Below are 26134 nucleotides of genomic sequence, written 5' to 3'. Positions count from 1 at the left end.
GCGCCGCGAGTGACGTCACTGCCCGCAGGTGCGCGCCGCGGCCCCGCGGTGGCCTCGGAGGTGCAGTGTCTCCCGGGCGCCGTTTGGGGTTTTCCTTCGGGTAAGAGCCCGCGTCGGACGACCCTTAAACATAGGAGAAGGTGGTCAGCGACACCGACGACAAACGGAGTGCAGGTTGGGATGTAAAGGTGGAGGCGCCGTGCTCCAGGAAGCTGTGCACATACCTCCTGGCTGGGTGGGGGGAGTGCAAAATCTGCCTTTTGCGGAGAGCTCGAATGCCACTGAAATGCCCTTTGCAGAGTGGCATTGTGGTTGAACCCAGGGTCGATAAGAGCTCAGTAAGTGTTAACTCTTAACTATGTCATACTGCTGTGTCAGCATATCTAGAAGTTTCCTTTAGTTGTAGAACTCCCGGGCTTCATTTAAGGTTTGTCGGATCATTTTTTGGTCAAAACCATAAAAACGGTGTTTGGGGCCGGTTAGCAGATGATTCTTGCTCCAGGATACGAATCAGATTTTTAAGTTCCCCCACGAAAACAAAAATGTGCCGCCTGTAGGCACGTATGGATTCCCTTCCAGTCACACCGAATAGTTGGAAGTCGATTCTGATTTGTTCTGTTACGGGGTCCATTGAAAGTGCATTCAAGGGGAGGTTGTATGAGCAACATGCTGCATCATTTCTAAGACTTACTGATGTTATCTAGTGACAACTAAATTATCACAAAACAAAGACTTAATATTACACCCAGGGCTCAAAGGACATTTTGTGAAGCTTTCTTTTTGCAAAGCTGATACTTGCAACATCCTTTATGATTACTTTAGAATTAGTCTCTGATTTTAAAACTGGAAAAAAGGTGTTATTACAAGAAGATGCTCTGCGTTGAAACAACTATAATTCTTTTTCCTTCTGCTATAGAATTTCTATTTTGTATTTCACTCTAATGGTAATAGCTTTATGGGTTCATTAGGATCAATCTTTTATTGTTTTCCAGAAACAAGTAAGGCATAAATATAGGCCAAGAACATAATGATAATGTTGTGCTTAATTTTGTGCTGCTAGATGGACTTTTTAAAGGCTGGATCGAATATATGACATCATATCTATAAGATATGACAATAGGCTTTTCCTATGTTTTTCTGGCAACAGATTTCAAGAGTATTTTGCTAAGTACATAGCTATAAAGAGATTACAAACTGGTTCTTTTTTCTTTACCTTGTCTATATCCAAGAACATGAAGAGAGGGATGTTTGCCTGCTCCATTGTCTGTGGCACCCCAGCCCCCAGGACGATCGCTCCGTCGTTGACTGAATGAGCTTAATATACTGGTCTGGTTGTTTCTCACTGTAAAAACCAGCGTGTGTCTTCTCCAGCATAGGCTGTACTTAGTGACCCTCTCCTAAGTACCCCCCCAGTTCATTTTTCTCTTTTCTCATGTGTCCCTTCACCTATCTTCTCATTCTTTCTGACTTTGTAAATTAAATACATTTCACTTCCCTAGCTACCTGCACCCAGGTTAATTCCACAGCCAGCCCTCTAACCTGAAGGAAGTTCATTGGACATTTGGGCGTGTGTGCACACGGGGTCAATTTTGAACCCAGCTGCCTCTTCCCCTATCCCAACTAAACGTTTCTTGAGTCAGAACACAGCTCATCCTCAGGGCACGCTCAGGCCTGCAAACCAAAGGGTCACCGGTTCGATTCCCAGTCAGCCCACATGCCTGGATTGTGGGCCAGGTCACCAGCAGAGGGTGCACAAGACACAACCATACATTGTTTCTCTCCCACTCTTTCTCCTTCCCTTTTCCTGCTCTCTAAAAATCAATTTTAAAAAAAATTTAAGAGGAAAAAAAGGAGTGTCTCCAAGTTTCAGAAGGGCAGACGGGGACAAAAGGGAGATGGTCCCGGGCCCCCAGGCAAGTGGTCTGGGTGGCAGACACTCGGAAACACAGCTTAGCGAGACGTCGATGCCAGAATCCACATGGGCAGTAAGATAGGGGTTCGATGAGCCTGAGCAGAAGTGGGTGCAGCCCACCAAGGCTCTCTGTGAGCGTCCTGCAGAGAGACCACTGGGCCAGGTCACTCCTCTGGGGAGGACTAGAAATGGCGAAGGCTCCAAGAGTGGAGCCATCCCCACCCCCAGGACCCAGTGTGAGCGTAGCAAACACTGGAGGTCACTGTCTGACAGCATCTTAGCTGCGCAGCAGTGTACATTTCTAAAGTTCAAGGTCTTGCCCTCCCAGAATTTCAGTGGCAGAGGATCGAACACGTATTAAGCGCTAGCATTAGAGAAAAGGAAAAAGGTTCCGGTGTGGACTCCTCTGGTTGTATTTCCTGTTGCATTTCATATAATGGCATGCTGTTCCAAACCTGTGTGGGAGGACTTGGGGGCTTTTTCACCCTTTATTGATGAAACCACGTGTTTTCATTGATTGCCCTTCGATGCCTCCAGTTCCGGGAAGATAGTGTCCAAATACCACTGAAAGGACTTGCAACCCAATCGTTTCCTTAATTCAACACGCTCGCTGATGTTTCCATAGGGAACGGATTTCAGACCAGGCCTTTGTAAAAAGAACTTCTCCTGAAGAGAAATAGAGTTTCATTAGACCAAACAAATCTTTGGTCAGCAAAATCATGGCATCCAACATGGTGGTGCATATATGTTCACCCTCTGAACTTAAAACAAAAACCTTCTGACTTCCTCTGCGTAGGGACACATGTAGAAGCCGGGACTCACGCACCCCACACGGATGCACAGCGTGTGCTGTGGTGGACGGCCCACGGAAGAGGTGGGGCATGTGCCCTTGCTCCCGCCTCCCCCATTCCTTCCCCCATTCCAACCAACACTTGCACAGTTTCTGGAATGAGGGATGGTGTGGGGGCCAAGGGCACGTCGGCTGTGGAGGAAGACAGCCTGGGTCCTGGGGCTGGCTCTGCTCATTTTATTAGCTAGGTGACCGTGGCCCCTACCCTCGTGAGGTTATTGTGAGGACCGGACACTTTCATACACGCAGAGCCTTTTGGAGATGCAGACCAGCACGTGGTGTCACGCCAGTGTCAGCCACTATCATTGGCCCCCCCATTGGTGTTCCGTGAGCTCTGATTGAAGGGCGTGTGTCTGACGCACTGGCCCCGCCCCCTGTTCAAAGCACTATTCGAAGTCGACTAAGACCCCTCGTGTGTTCCCCTTTGTGTTCCCAGGGCCCAGCGTGTGGCACAGGAGTAGTTAAGGGGGAGGGGGCTTGCTTATTATTTAAACCAGCGCGTTATGAGCATCCCTCCCCCGGGATCCTTAGCCACTGGAGGTCTTCACCATCTTCTCCGGTCGCACCTAGTTCCCCGGTCGCACCTAGTTCCCCGCTGTGCTTGGTGCAGGGGGTGGGCCTGAGGGTGGGGGAGGGGTGAAGTCCTTTTGGAAGGAAAGCAGAGAGGGCCTTAGGCAGCGTTTCCCCGGGCGAGGCCTTTCCTTGCTCAACGTCACTCTCTGAATTCCCCACCGTGCGGTCACACACAACCCATCGACCATGCCCGACGTGATCTTCCCTCTCAGTGAGATGGAACTCTGTGACTGGGTCTTCTGTGATACTCGGCAAGCTCAGTCCTAGTGGTCTTCAAGTCAGCCGTTCGAACCTGTGACCAGCATTCAGAGGTGTGTTCACAAGGACCCCTAGGCAGGGATTTAGTGGTGGCCAGGGGCTTAGAAACCTTGCATTCTACTTCACCCCCTTCCTTCGTCACTGTAGGACTTTGAAAAGTGAGTATGTTTTATCTTTTTAAATCCGATTTTTTCAAAATCAGGAAATACAATAAACATACAAATGCGCATAAAATAAAAATGTGCAACTTCGTATATTGTTGAAAAATCAACGTTGGTAATGCTGACTAGGCCAAGAAATAGAACATTACAAGGACCCTACAAGCCCCTGGTCCTTCCCTTTCCGGTCATAATTCTTTCTCTTACTTTTACATGCTCCTGATTATGGATTCATTTCTTTGCTTTTCTTTCTAGCTTTGATATCTAAATATGCATGCATGGATGATATAATTTCACTTTACCATTTTTAACTCATAGAAAAATACAGTGTATTTCATTGTGTTGGCCTGCTCTGGTTCACCGCGATGTCTGCAAGACGTAGCTACACTGCTGTCTGTGTATCTTTAGTCGGAGCAACTAAATGCGTCGCATTTATCCATTCTACTTTCGATGAGTGTTCGGGCTGTATTCACTTGGGGATAACAAACAATGCTGTTGATAAACACTCTTGTTGAAAAGCATGCATTTCTTTCCAGTGGAACTGTTGAATGACGGGATAGTCATACCTCTATTCAGTGTTGCCCCACCATCTTCCGAAGTGAGTTTGTAATTATCACCACTCACCATGACTAAGAATTCCTGTTGCTTGCCAACACTTGGTCTTATCAGATTTGAGTGTGTGTCTGAATCTAGGTGGCTGTCTATCTAGAAATACCTCCCTGAGGTGATAATTCACATTGCCCTGCTCGCTAAACAAAATTAAACAATATTATTACTTTTATAAGTTAACACAATAAACATTAGATCAAGGCCAGGACATACAATAACCCTGAGAGATGCCTACATATTTCCACCCGTGTATCTGAAAGGAGGACTTTTGGGGGTTTCTGTCCATATGGGTTGTGCGTGGATTCCGGACGGACTGCTTTCAAACAGGAATGAAACTGCACTCCGTGTCCTCTGCGTGCGCGCCCTTTCAGGGCCTGGCAGGGGCTTAACCCAGGGCAGGGGACTCCCAGGTCAGCAGCAGCCCCGTCGTCGGGAGCTTAGTAGTGGACAAAGAGAATCTAAAAGGTGCCTGTGGGGATGGGAACAGGGGCAGGTATTTGCTTCAGAGAGACCTGAGCAAACAAACAAAAGACTTCTCATGTGGACTGACTGATTCCTAAGCATCTTGAGTTTTCCTAGACACAGAAAGAAAAAGCAAGGTACAAGCCTGGCAGCGCAGAATGAATTAACTGAGACCAGGGCCTGCTGAGGGGAGGGACGGTAGAAGGGGCGCCGCTTGTTTCAGGAGCATCGAGAAAAAAACAAAACCCGATAACCCAAAAGGCCGTGGACGACTTCCTCAGGGCAAGCCCCACTGCGCCCCCCACCCGTCTTTTCACATGGGAGGCGTGCCCTTTACCTTGTATTCGTCCAGCCAAACGTGCACCAGCCTGAGGTTGTTACGTACCAGGGCTCTGAAAAGCTCGGTGCGGTTCCCCGTGCTGTGCTTAGCAATGTGTCCCACTCGAGAGCAGGGCAGCACAAAGAGCTGGCCCCCACACATCCAGATCTAGGCACGAGAAAGAGAGGACGCGCTCGTGTGTGTTTGCCGGGAACAGGCACCTGCCAGATTTTTTCACTCCCCACCCAGGAACTATTTGTTGATTTTAGATAGAGAGAGAAAGCCATCTCGATGCAAGAGAGAAACATTGATCAGTGGCCTCCTGTACGCGCCCTGACTGGGGATTGAACCCACGACCTAGGCATGTGCCCTGACCTGGGATCGCACCTGCAAGCTTTTGGTGTGTGGGACGATGCTCCAACCAACCACGCCACCTGGCCAGGGCCCGCTGCTGGTTTTTTTGTACAGACATCACAATAGGTAACATTTATTAAGTTCCTTCTTTCATTCAGTCCTCACAACAACCCTACAATGTCAGTGCTGTGATTATCCCCATTTTACGGATGGAAAAACCAATGCCTGGATTGGTTGAGCAGCTTGCCCAGCGACACGAGGCTGTGAGTGGCCAGGCACAGGACTCAAACCCGGGAAATCTGGCCCCACGGCCAGGAACACTAAGCAAATCTGCCTCTCTCATACACGACCCATTCTGATACTATGAGAAGTGTGGCACAATACATTTGTCTTAAGATAGCCTCAAGCAATCTAAGAAAATAGTCCACTATGTTAACCCCCGGCATGGCTTCAGAGGTGCAAAGTAGCTGACGTCAGCCCCGAGAACACGCAGGGCGAGGAGACAGAGTTGACAAGAGCCATCTCAGGAATGAACACCCACATTTAAGAGACACAGAAGAAAGTCCCGCGAAGGCAACTGAGCGCCAGCAAGCAGTGGAAGGGCAGCCAGAAATGTTCTCCTAAAATCCCAGGAAACTTCTGGAAAAGATGCTCTGCAGCGTCAAATGCTATAACTTCAAGTGTATGGAAGACCAAAAGCCATCCACTAGGGACATCAATATTAAACTGGTGTCAGCTCCCCGCCCCGGCTGCTGTGACTCAGGGGATTGAGAACCAGCCTATGAACCAAAGGGTTACCAGTTCAAGTCCCAGTCAGGGCATATGCCTGGGTTGCAGGCCAGATTCCCAGTAGGGGGCGCTCAAAAGGCAACCTCTCTCCTTCCCTTCCCCTCTCTCTAAAAATAAATGAAATCTTAGAAACCAAAACAAAACTGGTGACAGCTGCCAGAACGATGTCACAGGATGCCGAAGGCCCTCGGAATCCTGGTTTACTGGAACGGAGAGGAAGCGAGGCATGGAGTATGCACAGGACACAGGCGCGGATGGTCTTTTCTCGGGAAGACCAGGTTCGGTCTCTTGGTTAGAGACCAGGACCAGTGTCGTGGGAGCGCTTTAGTTATTTATTAATTTACGTTTGTTTACAAAAAGAGAGACCCAAGGATACTAACAGATAGGAAGGGGCCATGAGGAATGGAATGGTTGAAAATATTAAAGCAGCCCTGGCTGGTGTAGCTCAGTGGATTGAGCGCGGGCCTGCGAACCACACGATCGCGGTTCGATTCCCAGTCAGGGCACATGCCTGGGTTGTGGGCCAGTTCCCCGCAGGGGACTCACGAGAGGCAACCATACATTAATATTTCTCTCCCTCTCCTTCCCTTCCCCTTAAAGATGAATAAATAAAATCTTTAAAAAATAATTAAAGCAAAGATAATCACTACATCTGAATAATAAGTTAGCTGTTACTCTCTATCCGGAGGGAATATAGAGCCAGAAAGAAAAAAATACAGATACTTTTCAAATATGCCTGCATCATTCACAAAACTGATTTTAGTCTGAGGCAGAAGAATGTGCTAATGAAGTGATCAGGTCCTGGAAGGGGGACATTCCGTACCCCGTATTCTCAAGGGGAGGTAATGCAGTAAGGAATACTCGGCCAAAGAAGGAAAGGCGGCCAAGGTGCGGGTGCTAGGACATAGAGGCCGGCGGGGAGGGAAGCAGGAATGGAGATGAAGAAACAATGAAAATAACAATCTAACGGGATGTGTCTACACAGGGGCTCGGAAGGAAAATACTCTTCTCTAGATGTTCCTGTATTAAAAATAAGGTATCTGAAGGTTTATGAAACAAATCTACACATAGAAACAGTGAACAAAGTAACCGGCCAGAACCAGAGGGAGGGAAAATCCAAAGCAGAAAAAAGAAAACATTGAAGAGAAATACAGTAAACAGTTTAATACATGCTAACATGAAATCCAAACCATGACCTCCGCAGGTGATTTCGCAGAGTAAAAGGAACAGGGGGCAACATTTAAACTAGGATAGTAACGACTGTCTCTTATTAATCAGCTCCTATGAATTCATCAATTAAGCTGTTTTCGCCAAACCAACTTTCCTGATTGGGCAAAGAGAGACAAACAAGACAGAAAAGAGAGAACACAAATGTTAAGAGTAATAACGGTGAGATCACAGCCTAGATTCTTAGGCACAGTCATTATAAAAATCTATTAGAATTTAGTCAAAAACAAATACCTATGGTAAACATTTGAAGAGTACCTTATATTTTCTTTTCTGTCTCTCCCTCTCTCCCTCTCCAGGAATATCTACTTTGTACTTTATTCTCTGCCTGAATTTTCTCATGAAGCCTTCACAAATTTCTGAAGATGGCATTCATGTTGATGCCTACTTAACAGGTGAGGAAACTGAGACTAGAAAAGTGAATGACTTCCCAAGGATCGAACAGTGGTAGAGATGGGCCTCGTTCTAAGGTCTGATGTCACAGGATTTTTCTAAAGTTGCCACTGTTTTTGATAACTGAGAGACAATTCACATGCCACACGAAATCACCCTTTTAAAGCATAGCTTTTGGTGAGTTTCAGGACTTCCTCAAGATTGTGCCATTAATTCCAGAATATTTTCACCCCCCGAAAACGAAACCAGGCCCCCATCAGCTGTCATTCCCCCTCCTCCAGCCCCTGGCAGCCGGGGATATACTTCCCGTGTCTATGGATCCACTAATTCTGGCCATTTCATACGAAAAGACCCCTTTAAAATAGTGGCTTTTGTATCTGGCTCCCCCACTCACCATAGGATTCTCAAGGTTTCATTGTAGCAAGTGTCCCAGGATTTAAGAGTTGGGGGAAGCCTGGCTGGTGTAGCTCAATGAATTGAGCACAGGCCTGCGAACCAGACGATCGTGGTTCGATTCCCAGTCAGGGCACATGCCTGGGTTGCAGGCCAGTTCCCAGGAGGGGACTCAGGAAAGGCAACCATACATTGATATTTCTCTCCTTCCCTTCCCCTCTAAAAATAAATAAATATCTTTAAAAAAGAGAGAGTTGCATCTACCACACGATAGCCCCCCAAGACCCTCAGCCGAATCAAAATGAGATTCCACCATAGATATGAGAGTGGTCTGAATTTGACAGTATGCTACACATTCAAAATAACCTGTGGGCGGGTGTTCTGGCATTTTATGAAATCTTTTCAATTTTTGCCAGGGGGGGGTCTCGTAAATCGTATATTTCATGGGACACCAGAATGGTACCAGATACTCATGGGGACAAGTGGCGTAATTGCCACAGCAGATTATAGAACTTAAGGTTTAAGTCCACGTTGTATGTACAAAGGTGACTATTGAAAAAAAAATCTGAATTACTCTTAGTGAAAGTTCCAAATTTTCTCCTCCCCAGAGGTTCATGTCCTTGTCGTACTGTCCAATCTCGTTAAAATAATGCCGATTGATAGCAAAAATCCCTCCAGACATGGCAGGGGACCTAAAAAGACACACAAATATTCAGTTGATTCTACAGGTTCAGTCATTGTGATTGTTGCCCAGTTTATACTGAATGTTAATGGTAACATAGTTAAAAACGAGAAAGCAACCACGTTCGCTAATTCCAAAATTATCTTAATGTACGTTTATGTACGTAAAGTTACTAAGTTTAAACCACAACTACCTAAAAGTAGGCAGTAACGTTATTCAGCTGTCACCAAGATGCATAAACAATGTACCTAGTCTAAGTGTAGTTTCAGTCAGAGGGAAAGTTCCCTTCAGACAGCAAGTGTCCCGTGGGGATGGCAACTGACCGGGCAGTGGGGTTTGGAGATCCCCTTTCTAACAGGGTTAAGTGCATTGTAATATTTACATCTGGGAAAACTGTTATGTTCCAAAGCATCTTTTTTTTTTGGACCACCAATACCAGGACCCATAAACACGAAACTAAATAATTTATAATGAATTACAAGTCCATTCATTCATCACTGTGTTCGTACTATCTACCTGGCATCTGTAATGTGTGCGAGATCGATCAGTGAGTCGGCAGGCAAAGGCGGGAGTCGGGACACCAGGCAGAGGGGACAGCAGTGGCCCCAGAGAAAGATCACGGAATCTGGGGTAAGGGTACAGCAAAGATGGCGGTGCGATGTGGTCGGATTCTTGGTCTGTTTTGCAGATGGAGCGAGCAGATTATGGTGGGGTGTGGGGCATCGGGAAGAAGAGGGAGTCGTGGCCGACTCCGGGGCTTTTGGCTCGGGGACCTGGCAGACGGAGCTGTCCTGCCCTGAGATGGGGAATGCTCTGGGTGGAGCTGGGTTTGTTGGGGAGGTTTCGTTTGAGACATGTTCCTCGGCGTGCAAATGCAGATGTCTGGAGACAGGGCAAGAGACACATCTGGGGTTCTGAGAGCGGTGGGGGCTGCAGACGTGAGGATGGAAGTCGGCGGTATGAGGAGGGGGCGGTTCACCGTGAGAAGGGGAGGGGGAGAGGAGGGCACAGGGCTGAGACGCAGCACCTGACAGTAAGGGGGGGGGCAAGAAGAGGCGGGATCAGCAGAGAAGACGGGAAGGAGGAAGGAGGCGGGAGGAAGCCCAGGAGACCGTGGTGGCCCGGAGGCCACAGGACAGTGCACATCAGAGAGAAGGAAGGGACANGGGAATGCTCTGGGTGGAGCTGGGTTTGTTGGGGAGGTTTCGTTTGAGACATGTTCCTCGGTGTGCAAATGCAGATGTCTGGAGACAGGGCAAGAGACACATCTGGGGTTCTGAGAGCGGTGGGGGCTGCAGACGTGAGGATGGAAGTCGGCGGTATGAGGAGGGGGCGGTTCACCGTGAGAAGGGGAGGGGGAGAGGAGGGCACAGGGCTGAGACGCAGCACCTGACAGTAAGGGGGGGGGGCAAGAAGAGGCGGGATCGGCAGAGAAGACGGGAAGGAGGAAGGAGGCGGGAGGAAGCCCGGGAGACCGTGGTGGCCCGGAGGCCACAGGACAGTGCACGTCAGAGAGAAGGAAGGGACAGCTCCGCAGACAGACCGGGAACACGAGGACTGAGAAGGACATTGGATGTAACAATGTGAAGGCCACTGACAACTGTTTATTTGGTGGGGGCGAGCAAAGTCTGATTAAAGTGAGTTTGAAAGATGAGTTAGCCCTGGCCCGTGTGGCTCAGTTGGTTGGGGCAACATCCCGTAAATCGGAAGGCTGTGGTTCGATTCCCGTCAGGGCCAAGTACAGGGTAGGGCAACCAATCCATGTCTCTCTGTCTTTCCCACTCTCTGGGATATATGTGACAAGAGTTAATATGAGTGTAGGCTGCATACAGTGTTAGGAGATTTTACTCCTGTGGTTAGTGAGACAAAGAGTTGACTGTAAAAGGGTAGAGGTGACCTTGGTGTCTGAAGTCACCAATAAGTGTGGAGAGGGGCCCGGCCTAAGTCTGGTCAGAAGTAGCCTTGTCAACGCGGCTGACTCTCGCAATGCCCAGACTGTTCCCACGCTTAAGACAGACCGTTCCTGAGACCAATAGCCTAGGAAAATGGAGTCCATCTCAACCTATAAAGTTATAGACAGACGCCCTTGCGTGACTGTTTTAGAAACGAATTTGGTGAGAGGTCTGCTTGTCCTACCCACCACGCCACCTTTCTGTTCGCCGGCCAGCACGTGCCCCTTGCTCCTGAACACGAGGCCCACACTCTGCAGACCTCCGGGGTCAGAGGGCACCAGCCAAAGAGAGGTGCTGGGAACGGGGTGACATGCTCCTGTCCCGTGGAAGAAACTCCGAACCAACTCAGTTCTACTCTCACAGACTGTTAGAGACAAGTGAACTTTCAGAAACAAGATAAATAGCAAAATATCATTAAGCCCAAGATATGGAAGAAGTAATCTCTGAAAGCTTCTTTTTTTATTTGTCTGAGGTACCCAATACGCATATTCTATTGTGTTTCCCCTTAACCCGAAGAAATCTCACCGGATGGGTTTGATGGGCCCCTCTGGTCCATCCATCTCATAAGACAGAACGTTATCCCATTTAAATTGTAGGTGCCAGTTGAAAGCTCCTCTCACGACAGGGGAGGGCTGGTATTCCAAGGTCATGGGGTCAATGACATCTAGGATGGGACACGCCGCCACCCTGCGGTTCTTGGCCACGGCCTCCAGCAAGGGCTCCAGCCACATCCTGTTCACCTCGCAGTGGCTGTCCATAAACACCAGCACGTCCCCTGGGGAGGCAAGAGGTGGCCGGCGTCGGTGCTTGTGGGCGGGACCCCTGACCGCCCAAGTCCAAGTCCAACAGCACCGCGCCGCCGAGCCTTTGCTACGGGTTTGGCCCCCCAGGTGCTTTCAGTTCCGCAGGGGGCAGAGACAAGAAACACAGACCTCACTTTGTAGCAGAAAGGTGGGACCTCGTGGGCTAGCAATGTCCAGAAGGATGTCCCCAGTTACAGAGTAGCACGGGGGGGTGATTCTAAAGAAGCAGGTAGAACTGAGTGTGGCTGCAGAGATAAAATACTTCAGCTTGGCTCTGACTGATCAATTCGATTTTGCAAGTGTCGGCTAGGGGGACACCTTCTCCCTTGTTTACTCTGGGACGCAAAGATGCATAATTGTCTGTGCTCTTGAGCTGAAGCTTTACTAAGGGTCTATTCTGCTCAGAGAAGACGGGGAAGACTGGCCAACCTGAAGACTGTGTGTGTGGCAATGCCCGGGGCCGGCTAGACTCCAGGGGGAGGACCCTCTGGCAGCCCGTGATGGGGCTGTTCCCTGGTGTGGTCTTTGTTGGGACAGTTTGTCAGAACCTGTCATCGTTTAAAATAAGAATTCTGCTTCGGCTAAGACTTCTACTTTCATCAGTTTGTCCCGTAAGCACAGAGAGGCAGGCACAAGAATCACTGGTGCAGCATTTTCAGTTTTTGGTGAGTGATAGTAAAGATAAAAACCACCAGTTGAAAATTAGCTGCCCCTGGCTGGTGTGGCTCAGTTGGTTGGAGCCTTGCCCTGTAACCGAAAGGTTGCTGGTTCGATCCCCGGTCGGGGCGTGTGCGGGAGGCAACCAATTGATGTTTCTTTCTCACATCAATGTTTCTCTCTCTCTTGAGGTGGAATAAGTTAACCCTTTAAAAAAAGGTTTTACCCCCCCAAAAAACAAACAGCTGAACGAATTATGACTGTCTATTCGCAGGATCCATAAAGAAGACCGTACTACGGCTAAAACTCACGTAAGTCTTACGTACTGTCATGGGGGAAGTTCCAAAACATGAAAATTAAATTAAAAGAGTAAGCCTCAGGACAGTAAAGCTAGTATGATTCCACACACAGAGCGAAGCAAAGTAGGTTTACAGTTGCAAGTTATGAAACACAAGAGTTTATTCCTGTATTATTATCGATCAATTGTTATATTGTTTTTCATACGAACAACTGTAAACCTACTTTTGCCCCACCATGTACGTTTAAAAGTCCTTGAAGTTGTGTGTGTGTGTGTGTACACACTCATACTAATGCATGAAACCAGAGGTCTGGAAACCCACAGGCCGTGCTGGGCCTTGCACTGCATTCTGGGTGATGACTGGGTACGGTACGTGTTGTTAAATCAGAGACTGTCTCCGGCCATTTGGCCAACGTAGAAAAAGAGTCAGAGGTTGCCTGCATTCAGCCTCCTGCTCGCTGACGAGTCCCAGACTGCAGGGTGTCCTGACGAAATGCCCTGGACAGAACCCGCGACCTTTGATTCTAGTTTAATGTTCTGCCAAAAATCTCTGACCCAGCCCTGGCTGGTGGGGCTCGGCGGACTGAGCGCCAGCCTGCGAAACAGAAACCTCTGCCCTCCCGGGATTCTGGGGAGCTGACAGCTGGAATGCTCGGACCCCTGGGGACCCGCCCCACCCCTGCCGCCCCACCTCCCCGCCGTGCTGACGGCTCAGGGCTCACAGCTGCGTCCCTCCCGGGGAACTGGCCTTGGCTGAGGATGGGGCTGCCTCGTCCAGGGCGCTGCCCCTCCCAGAGGCAGGGTTGTGCTCATCCCTGACTCGTCGTCCCCTTTCTCTGATGTGGCTCTTGGTGGCAGCCCTGGGAGAGAGCTGCTCAGGTCACCCGTTCGGGAGAACCTGCTGTGAGGGGCCGATCGGACAGCTTCCACATGTTTGGATCCGGAGCAGCGTCTACACCAAGGCCTTGCTCTCCCCAGCGGCCTCCACGATGACTAAGCACTGTGTGTGGGGGGCGGGGAGGGAGAGCTAGAGCAGGGCGCCTCCAGGGGGCGCTCTTCCCCACTGCTCTTTCCACTGCCCTGGCTGAGCCTCTGAAGCTCTTTCCACCCCAACCCCTCCTTCCCTCTCTCCCTTCCCAGGAGCTTGGGCTCCACTTGTCTCCCTCGCCCCTTAATCCTACACAGACATTTCCCCCAGGAACTCTTCCTCTTCTCGCTTCCCCCTGGCCTCGGGTCCTCAGAGCCCCGGAGCGGATGCCCACCCTGGCTTCAGAGTTTCAGAGTCCCCCGGCGCTGCAGGCAGCTGCCCCCAGCTCCACTGCACCCCCCCAAGTCTTGCTTTCCTCACAGCTCAACAGGCCTGGGTCCCAACAGCACCCCAGCAGGTCCCATGCATGTGCAACCGCGTCTCAGACTTTGTACCTGGGGGGCACTCGCCCTGTATCCTGTTACGGGGCGGCTGACATGATGGCCCGTACAAAAGGCGATCTTTTATTTGTAATAACAGATTACTATTTTAAAGCAGGGTACTTTCAGGGCAATTCCGTTGCTCGTATGGCTGAAATACATTTCCAGTCTGTGTTTACTGGGAGGGAAGACAGGAGGGTCCCCCACGAGGACAGTCTCGGCCCCGGAGGACAGGTCTCCGAGAGGCGGGCCCGGCCCCATGTCACCAGGGACAGGCTCCTACCTGAGGCACGCGCCGCTCCGATCATCCTTGCTCGGACCAGCCCCTCTCTCCTTTGGTTTCTTACAAGTGTAACTTTCCCCCGAAACTTCTCCAGGTGACAGTCTAGTTTTTCTTTCAAATCATCTGCAGGGGCGGGGGGGGGGGACATCCAAGGTTTGGCATTGTGTACATGGTAATTGCACATGTGAAAACAGCTGAGCGCGATTTGGACTGGCCCCTAAAAACCACACTCATCCACAGAGATACTCACTTTAAAAGAGAATTTTATCCGATGTGAGGAAGAGAATGAACGGTGTTTCAGCCCCAAAAGCAGCTGTAAATAGCTTTCTGTTTCTAGTGAAATACCATGATTTTAAATAAATCCCTCACACAAGTTTAGTAGAGAAAATCCGGGTTTGGGCATTTTGGGGCACACTGGCTTCAGGGGTAAGAAGGGGCTGCGGACTTGGCGGCAACTCCCAGGCAAGTGATCAAACCACGGGAGGGTCAGTTTCCTCATCAGTGGAAAGGGACGCCCCCCGCCCCCCCCCATCCCTTGTTGTCTTGCAGCAGGGGGAGGAAATCCAACAGTCAGCGCACAGTCCGTGTATGATGGCATCCCTAGTTTTCCCTCAAAATTTAGGGGAAAAAAAGTGTGCATCACACACAGCAAACTACGGGTGGTCTCTGGATTCAGGCCTGGCTCTGAAAGGCTGGGGGAGGGGGCCCACGGTCCTCCTGGGGCTGCAGTCCCAGGACACACCCCGTCCTTCTGGGTAAGACAGTAGAGCTCCAGTCTAGCAGAAGGTCCCACTCTGGCCCCTGCTCATGGCTTTTCTGGGGACTTGTGACCCAGCCTGGGGACAACGTTCTCGGAGCCGCCACCTCCTACTGATCAGACAAGAAATCTGACCGTCTCGCCACATTCCCTCTCATGCACAAAACTAGAAATAAATAGTGTTTCCCCGTAGAAATAAATGTCATGTGTGATGGGGCCTGGCTGACGTGACATTCCTAAATGTTGGTGACATTCGCTTCAGTTATGTGGCACCTTTAAGCTGACGCCCCGGAGTTTCTGCCCCTTCCTGTTCTTCTTCCTACTTTTCTCCTTCTCTCTTTCCTTCCCAGCCCACAGTGGGTCAGGCCCACCGTTACAGGCACGTTCTCAAGTAGGAGCTCTCCGTCGCGCTGATACATTGTTTCCACGGTAAACAGGCCCCCCAGGGACCTGCAGACTCTAAACCTCTTTCCACTCCTCTGGGTCCTCAGGGCTAGCTTCCAGTTTGCATTCAACTTGTACAACAGACACCTAATTTCAAGTGCTAAGTGCGGTTACTCAGACCTTGTAGCGTCACAAGTCTTTAAGCTCGGGAGCAAGCAGGAGTAAGCACTTACCTGGAGCTGGCGCAGTTAGAATCCTTTCGTGGGAAGGACCCAGACCCAGGCTCCTCCCTGCAGTAAAGCCCGTCAGAGCTCCCCATTTTCTCCCGATGAAATTCCACCAACTCCCTCTGTGAGCGGTTGCCTTTCTGCGTCTCTGCGTGTCTGCCCACCCTTCTCTTCAACTCGCTACTTGTCCATAAACTACATCACATACAGAGCTATTCGGAATTTACCGTGTCGTCTCTTGCCTCCGGGCCTCTCCAGCTAGCTAGCTCCAATCGACCCACCCTTCGGACCTGAGTTTTCACGTCACTTCTTCCCGAATGGCATCGAAGATCGCTAACGACCAGGTCGGTGCCCCTGCGCTCACCTGACAGGAGCACTAACCACCCTGTTTGCCAACCCTGTCGGGACAGGGGCCCGATCTTTGTGTAGCCGTAGCCTCGCGCTCAGGGCCTGCCTCAGTGGCACCCAGATCCGCTTTGTGTGTTTTAAATTAACTCACAGGCCATCAGAGAGAGAGAGAGAGAGAGAACTGCCTTCCACGTAGATTTGGGAGATAATTAGTCTCCTGTCTTACCAAATTTGCTCATGTCATCCACCAGAATAATTTCTTCAAGGAGTTGGTGTGGGGTGAAACTCATGACGCTGGACACTGTCCGGAGTAAGGCATTAAATTCTTCATTGTGGAAACAAATGACAACGCTGGCGGTGGGTAGTTTGGCTAGGTAATGTTTCTGATGGCACCTGCAGGCACACAGAAGAGGAAGAAAATGATTCGTGTTTGGGGAATCTCAGGGCTCTGGTGTCCAACTATACTACAAAGAGATAGTAACTAAAACAGTATGGCACCGGCATAGAAATCAGACATGTGGGTCAGTGAAAGAGAACAGAGAGCCCAGAACTAGCCACAAGCATATATGGACAATTAATTTACGACAAAGGAAACAAGAGTATGCAACGGGGTGAAGACAGCATGTTCGATAAATGATCTTGGGGAAACTGGGCAGCCACATGTAGAAGAATGAAACTGAACCCCTAACTTACACTCAGCACCAAAACGAACTCAAAATAGACGAGAGACGTGAATGTGAGACCTGAAACCGTACAGCTCCTTGGAAGAAAACACAGGCAGTAAGCTCATCGACGTCAATCTTGGCAATGACGTTTTTGGGTCTGACACCCCAACGAAGCCAACAGAAGCAAAAAGAAGTGAGCGGGACTGTATCCAACTAAAACGCTTCTGCACAGAAAAGAGAGCCAGTAATAAAATGAAAAGGCAACCTAGTGAACGAGAGAAAATGTTTGCAAGTCCTATACGTGATAAGGCACTAATATCTAAAACATATAAAGAACTAATACAACTTGCCCCGGGCAGGCGGATGAGGTGGGCAAAGCCTTGTCCCATGCGCCAAAACGAGGCCAGTTCAGTCTCCAGTCAGGATGCATATGGGAGGCAACTGAGCGATGTTTCTCTCTCACGTCTGTTCTCTCTCCTCTCTTTCTCCCCTGCCTCCTATTTCTCTAAAATCAATAAAACATGCCCTCTAGTGGGGATTAAAAAAAAAATCACTCATACAGCTCAACAGCAAACAAACAGAGCAAACATCACAATACAATTTGAAAAATGGGCAGAAGATCTGAATGGACATTTTTTCCCCCGAGAGGACACACAGACGGCCCACAGGTACGTGAAGAGACGCTCAACGCCACAAACCATCAGGGAGAGAGATGCAAGTCAACATGAGGTGTCACTTCACCCCCGTTGGGATGGCTGTTATCAACAAGACGGAGAATAACAGGTGTGTTGGCGAGGACGTGGACAAGAGAGAACCCCTGTGCTCTGTGGGCAGGGTGAATATGAATCAGGGCAGCCACTGTGGAAAATAGTATGAAGTTCCCTCAAGAAATCAAATACAGAACTACCTGCACATCCAGCAGTGTCACTGGTCTTTAACTTCCAGGTCTCTAACTGAAGAAAACTAAATCACTCACTCGAAAAGACGTCTGTGCCCGCATGCCCACTGCAGCGTTATGTACAACAGCCGAGACGCGGAAACATCCTGAGAGTCCATTTAGTGGATACATGGGTCAAAAAGTGATATGTATGTGTATAAAATACATATATTATTTTCCACTAAAAAATGGAACCATAAAAAGGAGGAAATATTGCCATTTGCAACATGAACGGACACGGAAGGCATTATGCTAAGAAAACTAAGTCAAACAGAAAAAGACGAGTCCATATCATCTCACATGGAGAATCTGAAAGACAAAAGCAGAAACCACCACCGCCACCCCCAGCCTCCCCCACCCCCTGCAAAAAAAAAAAAAAAAAAAAAACAACTCATAGAAACGGAACACATTAGCGGTTGCCAGAGGCAGGGGATGGATGAAATGAGTAAAGAGGGGAGGTCTGCAGGCGCCTGCCTTCCAGATACAAAGTAACGAAGAGCCGGGAGGTGGGCCGGTGTAGTTCCACAGGACTTCCTTTTTTGAAAGTTACCAGGGGAGCAGATCGTAAAAGTTCTCATCACAAGGAAAAACCATTTTTTGTAACTATGTGTGGTAACCGATGTTAACTAGATTTGTGGTGGTGATTATTTTATAATATACACTACTATCAATTCATTATGTTGTACACCTGAAACTCATAGAATGTTATAGGTCAATTATATCTCAATAAAAAAATAAAGAGGAGAGCCCTGGCTGGGGTAGCTCAGTGGATTGAGCGCGGGCCTGCAAACCAAACAACCCCGGTTCGATTCCCAGACAGGGCACACGCCTGGAATTCAGGCTGGTTCCCAGCAGGGGACGCACGAGAGGCAACTATACGTTGATATTTCTCTCCATCTCTCCTTCTCTTCTCAAGATAAATAAATAAAATCTTTTTTATTAAAAAATAAAAAGAAGAAACATACATTTTATGCCTGGTATCTGGCACTGGTCTCGCTTTGCCCAGGTTTTTACTGATCATGGTATTAAAGCCATACTTCATAAAGCCATGAAGGAGTTCTGGGTCCATGAGCTTAACATGCTTACCTACAAGAAAAGGTAATGAGAGTCACATAAGTATTGGCCGGCGGCCATCACTTTGCTAAAGGGTGATGTTTTTAACTGCATCTATTACAATTTATTTCCGTGAAAACAGAACACTGAGAGAAGTATAACAAACTATTTAAAAACTGTTAACACAATGAGATACCACCTCAACCATTGAGAATGGCCATCATAAACAAAGCAATAAATGACAAGTGTTGGAGAGGTTGTGGAGAAAAGGGGACCCCAGTGCACTGTTGGTGGGATTGCAGACTGTGGAAAACAGGATGGAATTTCCTCAGAAAACTAAAAATGGAACTGCCTTTGACCTGGCAATTCCACTGCTGGAATTATATCCTAAGAACCCTGAAACACTGATCAGAAAGAAACTATGCACCCCAATGTTCATGGCAGCATAATTTACAAGAGCCAAGTGCTGGAAGCAGCCTAGGTGCCCATCAGTAAATGAATGGATTGAAAAACGATGGTACATTTACACAATGGAATTCTATGCAGCAGGAAGAAAGAAGGAGCTTATACCCTTTGCAAAAGCATGGATGGACCTGGAGAGCATTGTGCTAAGTGAAATAAGCCAGGCGGTGAAAGACAAATACCACATGATCTCACCTTTAACAGGAACCTAATCAGCAAAATGAGCAAGCAAGCAAAATATAACCAAAAACATTGAAATTGAGAACAGGCTGACAGTGACCAGAGGGGAGGGGATAATGGGGGGAAAGGGTGAAGGGTTTATAGGAACAAGTATAAAAGACACATGGACAATAACAAGGGCGGGGGGTGGAAACGGGAAGGAGGGGGAGGGGTGGAGGGATAAGGCACAAAACCGAACTTGAACAACAATAAAAAAGTTCTTAAAAAACATAGGTAAGCCTTATCTATTATGCTTATCCGCTGGAATATGGATTATGCTTATGCATTATGAAGACATTATACTACGTGAAATAAGTCAGTTACAAAGGTATAACCAGTGCAGGGGGTCCCTAGGGGAGTCAAATTCAGAGACACAAAGTAGAAAGGGGAGTCCCAGGGAATGGGGGGCGGGGACACGGAGAGCTGCCGTTGAATGTGTATAGTTGGGGGAGATGACAAAGTTCTGAAGGTGAATGGTTATGGTGATGGCACAGCGATGTGGACGCATTTATTCCACGTAGTGGTGCATTTAAAAAATGGTTCAAACGGTCAACTTCCTGTTATGTATATTTTACTACAATAAGACTATTTGTTAAAGAAAAATACTTAAATTTAGGTGGTTAAATGCATACATACCTGTTTCATTTTTTGAAGGTAGAATATAAAAGACTTCATAATTTAATAAATGAATTGATATGAAAAACATTCTCTTCCTCTTCCAAATGTTACATATATGGCCTATTTCCCCCTTAAAAAAATGGTTCAAGCCCTGGCTGGTGTGGCTCAGTGGATTGAGCGCGGGCCTGCCAACCACGTGACTGCAGTTCGATTCCCAGTCAGGGCACATGCCTGGGTTGCAGGCCAGTTCCCGGTTCCCGGCAGGAGATGCACGAGAGGCAGCCATGCATTGATGTTTCTCTCCCTCTCTCCTTTCCTTCCCCTCTGGGGATAAATAAATAAAATCTTTAAAAAAAAATGGTTCAAAGAGCCCTGACTGGTGTGACTCCATTGGGAGTTTGTTCTGCAAAGCACAAGGTCACCAGTTCAATTCCCAGTTAGGTCACGTACCTGGGTTGTGGGTGTGGTTCCCTGTCAGGACTTCAATCAGAGGCAGCCAATCTGTTTCTCTCTCACATCAACGTTTCTCTTTCTCTTTCTCCCTCCTTTCTATTTAAAAACAAAATATTTAAAAAAATGGCTAACGGAGAACTTCAAAACACTTACCTGATTTTAAAAAGGGATTCCATTCTTTAGTTTCATTCTCACTAGGTCGTTCCTCTGGTACAGGGTATCCTGGTGTCTGCCCTGGGCCATGGATAATTGGTGGCTGCAATCTTTTTTCAAGGGACCAAACAGATGTAGGCTCCTGGCTTTCCACCTGCCCATGGCTCTCCTGGTCGTGGTAAAAATACACACAGAGCAGCGCCGTCCACGTCCCAAAGATCAAGGACCCACAGAGCAGAAACTGAACTATGACGTTTCTCATCATAAACCCGGCATTTCGGGGACTCCAGTCTTCAACTTCCTAAATCAGAGGGTTTGAAAGAAGCTCTGTTAGATCTTGCAGTGGTTTGTAGGGTCATTTGCTTGGCTTAAATTTGATTTTCAGCCTTTTAAAAATCATTTTGCGCCCTGGCTGGTGTGGCTCAGTGGATTGAGCGCCACAGGCTGTGAACCAAAGGGTCGCTGGTTCGATTCCCAGTCCTGGCACAGGCCTGGGTTGCAGGCCAGGTCCCCAGTGCGGGGCATGCGAGAGGCAACCACACATTGATGTTTCTCTCCCTCTCTTTCTCCTTCCTTTCCCCTTTTCTCTAAAAATAAAAAAAATATATTTTAAAAAACATAAAAGCTACAATATCAGCTGGTGCACCTTTCCACCTGCTGGAAAGAACAGGGGCCACGGAAGCGATGGCCCGCCACCACTGGGACAGCATGTGGGTAAGGTGACTGCATACACACGGTGCAGCTCCCTGGGAAAAGAGCCCGAGGAGACTCTCGGGGGGGCTGGTCAAGCATGTGGACAGGGGTCAGGTTTGTACAGACACTGGACACAGCTCGAGGCTTCCCTCGACGGAAGCCCAGACAAAGAGGGGCCATGCCGTCCTCGCCGGAAGTGAGGCAGCCGCAACCCCCTGCATTAATGTGAAACCTCAGAAAACGATGCTGCCCCAAAACAAATGGGGGTGCGAAGCTACCTGTAAACATGTAGAAAGCAGGACAGGCAGTGCCATGGTTTGCAGTGACACCATATGCAGCCAAGGATGAGGGGGGCAGTGCAGGCAAATGGACCCAAATTTAGGATAGCCATGGCTTCCGCGGGGGAGGGGATGGGGGGAGGAAAGTAAGAGCTCCTGATGCTTAAAAAATGTTTTGAAAATCTTGACCTGACCATATGGTTATTAATTTGAGAGAGAGAGAAGCATCGACGTGAAAGAGATCAATTGCCTCTGGTACACACCCCAACGGGGATCAAACCTAAAACCTCGGCATGTGCCCTGATCAGGAATCGAACCTGCAACCTTTCGGTGCATGGGGGGGCAACACTCCAACCCACTGACCCACCCAGCCAGGGTGAGCTCCTGATGCTTNAAAGCAGGACAGGCAGTGCCATGGTTTGCAGTGACACCATATGCAGCCAAGGATGAGGGGGGCAGTGCAGGCAAATGGACCCAAATTTAGGATAGCCATGGCTTCCGCGGGGGAGGGGATGGGGGGAGGAAAGTAAGAGCTCCTGATGCTTAAAAAATGTTTTGAAAATCTTTACCTGACCGTATGGTTATTAATTTGAGAGAGAGAGAAGCATCGACGTGAAAGAGATCAATTGCCTCTGGTACACACCCCAACGGGGATCAAACCTAAAACCTAGGCATGTGCCCTGATCAGGAATCGAACCTGCAACCTTTCGGTGCATGGGGGGGCAACACTCCAACCCACTGACCCACCCAGCCAGGGTGAAATCCTGATGCTTTTGGTTTTTTAAAGCTCTGCAGCGCGATGAGGTGCACTCATCATTCGTGATTCTTTTCTCTGTTTCCCTCACGTTGGAAATATTTCACAATGTATCGAGAGAAGAAAAAGGACTTTTCCCTCCTTTCTCCCTGACAGACATCTGTGTTCTCTCCCTCCTCACTCAGCCGGGGATAAAAGTAAAGCTGAAGACCCTCCCGGGGGAGGAGGGGAAGAGACCTGGGTAGGACCACCAGACGGGTCTGGAGGATGGAGGCCACTGGGCGTGTGACAGTGACCGGGCCGGACAGGGGGAGGCCCACTCGGAGCGTGCGCTGCCGGGACACTGAGGTGAACCCTGGTGCTGCACCAAAATGGGATTTGGGGGCGGCCCCAAGGGTCCCACGGCCGACAGCCCCTGGCAGGCGGCAGCGGTGCATGCGTGAAAATGTCGCACGTGCGGTGACCTGGGGTGGACTGCTGGTGGGAAGGCGCGTCCTGAGAGGCGCGGGCAGAGCGCAGGCATGGGGACCACCGGGGCACCAGACGGCGGTTGCTGGGTGCCCTGGGTGCCAAGTGAGAAAGGCAAAGAGAGGCTGAGGGCGGTTAGTCACACCGAAGGCAAAAACTCAGTCAGGGGCCTCCTGAGCCACCCAGGAAGGGACTCCTCTCCTGCCACCCGAGGGCAGAGAAGGCCAAGAGTCGGGCCTAGGGCTCGGTGACAGGGGACGGAGCAGCAGAGCTTCCAGGAAGGCTGACTTCTCATCCCTGGGGAGGGGGCCACTTGGAGACCCAGGGTGGGGACATCAGCATGGGGACATGTCTGAAACCCTAGACCCACGGGGACCCTCTGGGCCTGCAGAGTCAGCCCCCTCCCGGTTTAAAAATGTGTCTTAAGGGCCAAGAAAACAGGACCATCGGTTTCTGTAACCCCCTCCCTCACTTGCTCAGGGCAATCTTCATACCCATCTCCAAACGAGCCCCACGACTTTCTGATACCTCAAAGGGCTCTTTTTCTATTTATTTATTTATTTATTTAGTAAATAACACCTTCACTTGGCATAAATCTTAAGAAGCATAATGACAATTGGCCCTGATTTTCAAGAACTAAATTCATTGTGATGCCTGGTCTGCCTCTAGGGTGGGGGTAACACCTTTGAAAAAAAAAATCTTAACCCTAACCGCCCCGCCGCCGCCCCAGCCCCAGCCTCTCATTGGAGACTCAGAGGTTCGGCGCGCTGCTTCCCACGATCCCAGGTGGAGAAGCCTCGCGTTGCGCTCCCAGCTGTCCGAGCGCACCCACCTACCACGGACACCCGCACTCCGGCTACTTTGTATCCGGCGTCTTTTCTGAGTTTCCCGGGAGGAACTAGGCGGGGATGTGCGCGGAGTGATCTGAGAGGTGGGATTACTTTCTGAAGGGCTGACTCTGGGGTGATGGGATCCAGAGTCTCCAAACAGAGCTCCAAACAGAGCCTGCCTCACAAATCCCGTGACGTCACACAGGGTGTCCCAGCCCCCACAGGCCCCTGCCTGGAAGGTCTGATCGCAGGTGGAATCCAGACTTTCCAGAGTTCAAAGGGTTCTTCCAGAAAGTCTTAGAATCCCCACCCCCCTGAGGAAATGGGAAAAGCCTCATTCCCGGGAAAATTGAGATCCTAGCCTTCTCTAGGCTAGGCTATTTGGAAATAAACTTAAGAAAAAGAAGAGACTCTGGTTGGTTGGAGCCTCATGTCAAAGGTTTCCGGTTTCATTCTTGGTCCAGGCACATACGGAAGTTGCAGGTTCGATCCCCAGGCAGGGTGCATATGGGAGGCAATCAATTGATGTTTCTGTCTCACGTGGATGTTTCTCTCTCTGTTTTTCCTCTGTGTTTCTCTCTCTCTCTCCTTCCCCCCCTCTAAAATCAATCAATACATCCTTTGGTGAGGATTAATAAACAAACACTGCCATTGGCTTCACCAATAAGCCAAAGGGTTATTTGGCTGCCTTTTAACTTTTCCCTCGACGTTACTCAACCTTTAGATGTTAGTGGATGCATTTGGCCAAACGCTTGTGAAATTTCTTCTTTCTTAACACATCTGAGCAGATCCAGCCCTCCCCCCTGGAGAGGAGGCTGACTCAGTGTTTTTGCCCGCCACCGGGCCTCTGCTTCCAAGTATGTGAGAGGCAGTGGGCAGGTCCCTGCCACACTCCTCTGCCCAGATGTGACAGGCAGTAATGGCCTCCAGGCATAGCTCTGAGTCTGCTGTGAAAGGCTCCAAGGGCAGGGCCTTCTTGGTCACTTTATAATAATACTAAAATGAAACTGAATACTAAAAGGAAACCTTTTATCCCTAATAGCCCTCAACTGGAAACTAGCAGATGGATACATTGTGGCCGTTCCTATAATGGAATACGAGGCAGCAACACACGACTGAACCACAGCCACGTGCAATAGCATGAAGGATCTCACAGACATAATATTGAGCACTAGAAGACATGGGAATTTATAGTTCTTTTTCTTCTTTAAAGTATTTTATTTATTTACTTTTAGAGAGGTGAAGGGAGGGAGAAAGAGAGGGAGAGAAACATCAGTGTGTAACAGATGTGTTGATTGGTTGCCTCTCACACACCCCCTACTGGGGACCTGGCCTGCAACCCAGGCGTGTGCCCTGACTGGGAATCGAACCACCAACCTTTGTGTTCACAGGCCGGCGCTTAATCCACTGAGTCACACAAGCCAGGGCTTTAGTTCTGTTTCTGTAACTCTCAAGTAGATGCAAGATTAATCCAGAGCATCAGTAATCAGAGCAAGGGTTATCCTGCGGGGGGGGGGGGGGGGGGGGTTTGGGAGTGAAANGGAGGGGGGGGGGGGCTTTTGGCTGAGACACCTGGGAGGGAGCCTTTCAGAATGGTCTGTTTCCTTGCTCTGGGCGAAGTCTTCCTGAAAGTAAGAGACAAACTTTCCTGGGCTGTTTCCGGAAGGTTTGTGCATTTCCCTGTAGGTATGTCATTTGTGTCCCCCTCCCCACCCCGAGGAAAAAATAAGGAGAAAAAAGTGAACAGGCACAATTTTTGGACAAAAGGACACGCAAGACTTGGATGTGCCCAGGAGTTGCTTAATAAGGGTTCCCCAGGAGAGAGAGCCATCAGGTGAGGAATTAGGGGAAGATACCAGATGGAAGGGGAATTGGGTGGCTACAGTGGGGTGTCGAGGTTAGATCACTGGACCGGGAGTCAGGGCGTGGTTGTCCGAATGATTTCCAAGGGCAGAGGGAACTGTGTAACAAGCAAAGTGCTTAAAACAAAGTCGAAACACAGGGCTGGCAGCTACAGGGCTGCAGGGGCAGGAGGACAAAACTCACGGGGACGCAGGGGGGGCAGGGAGGTAGGGGAGAGAGCAAGATTCATCTGCAACAGTGGGGGTCAATTCCCTGGAAACTTCTGGAACTTTCCCTGTGGCCGAAAGGGCATTAGGAGGCACACACATGCATGTTCTCTCTCAAATTAGTAGGCACGTTTCATTGTAGTCAATTCTCATTTAGCAATTACAAGGAGACACAGAGCGGCCTGCTGGCTTCAGTCTCTGCTGGGGAAGGCACACAAGATAACAGAATTACCTCCGATGAAGATGGGCCACACTTTCAGCTGAGAGACAGGAAAACCTTCTTTCTGGCCCTGAGTCTCCACAGGGGAAAAGCAATGCTTAAAGCAAGGCCCAGGCTAATATCCAAGGAGAATCGCATTATTCTATAGACCGTATGCTGACGGCTTC

General features: G+C 49.3%; 1 protein-coding gene and 1 long non-coding RNA gene across 2 annotated transcripts; one reads left to right on the top strand and one right to left on the bottom strand.

Moving 5' to 3' along the window:
* Positions 1 to 20: 20 nt before the first annotated feature.
* On the top strand, positions 21 to 8407 carry LOC118975539 (uncharacterized). The gene is made up of 3 exons (XR_005064088.1): positions 21 to 338; positions 7563 to 7673; positions 7811 to 8407. It is a non-coding gene; the product is annotated as an uncharacterized LOC118975539 (long non-coding RNA).
* GALNTL5 (polypeptide N-acetylgalactosaminyltransferase like 5) lies at positions 2237 to 23771 on the bottom strand. Its single transcript, XM_037029532.1, has 9 exons — positions 23685 to 23771; positions 20656 to 20956; positions 18663 to 18783; positions 16322 to 16488; positions 14380 to 14502; positions 11457 to 11706; positions 8872 to 8989; positions 5160 to 5309; positions 2237 to 2578 (listed from the first exon to the last, which is right to left on the bottom strand). The coding sequence occupies exons 2-9, from the start codon at positions 20918 to 20920 to the stop codon at positions 2423 to 2425; spliced, it is 1350 nt and encodes a 449-aa protein (XP_036885427.1). The 5' UTR covers positions 20921 to 20956; positions 23685 to 23771; the 3' UTR covers positions 2237 to 2422.
* Between the last annotated feature and the right edge of the window lie 2363 nt (positions 23772 to 26134).

Source organism: Sturnira hondurensis, unplaced genomic scaffold (genome assembly GCF_014824575.4).
Source record: "Sturnira hondurensis isolate 20B ecotype Veracruz unplaced genomic scaffold, ASM1482457v3 Scaffold0020309, whole genome shotgun sequence".
Taxonomy (NCBI): Eukaryota; Metazoa; Chordata; class Mammalia; order Chiroptera; family Phyllostomidae; genus Sturnira; species Sturnira hondurensis.
The sequence above is the reverse complement of the archived record's forward strand: the minus strand, read 5'-3'. Positions and strand labels throughout refer to the sequence as shown.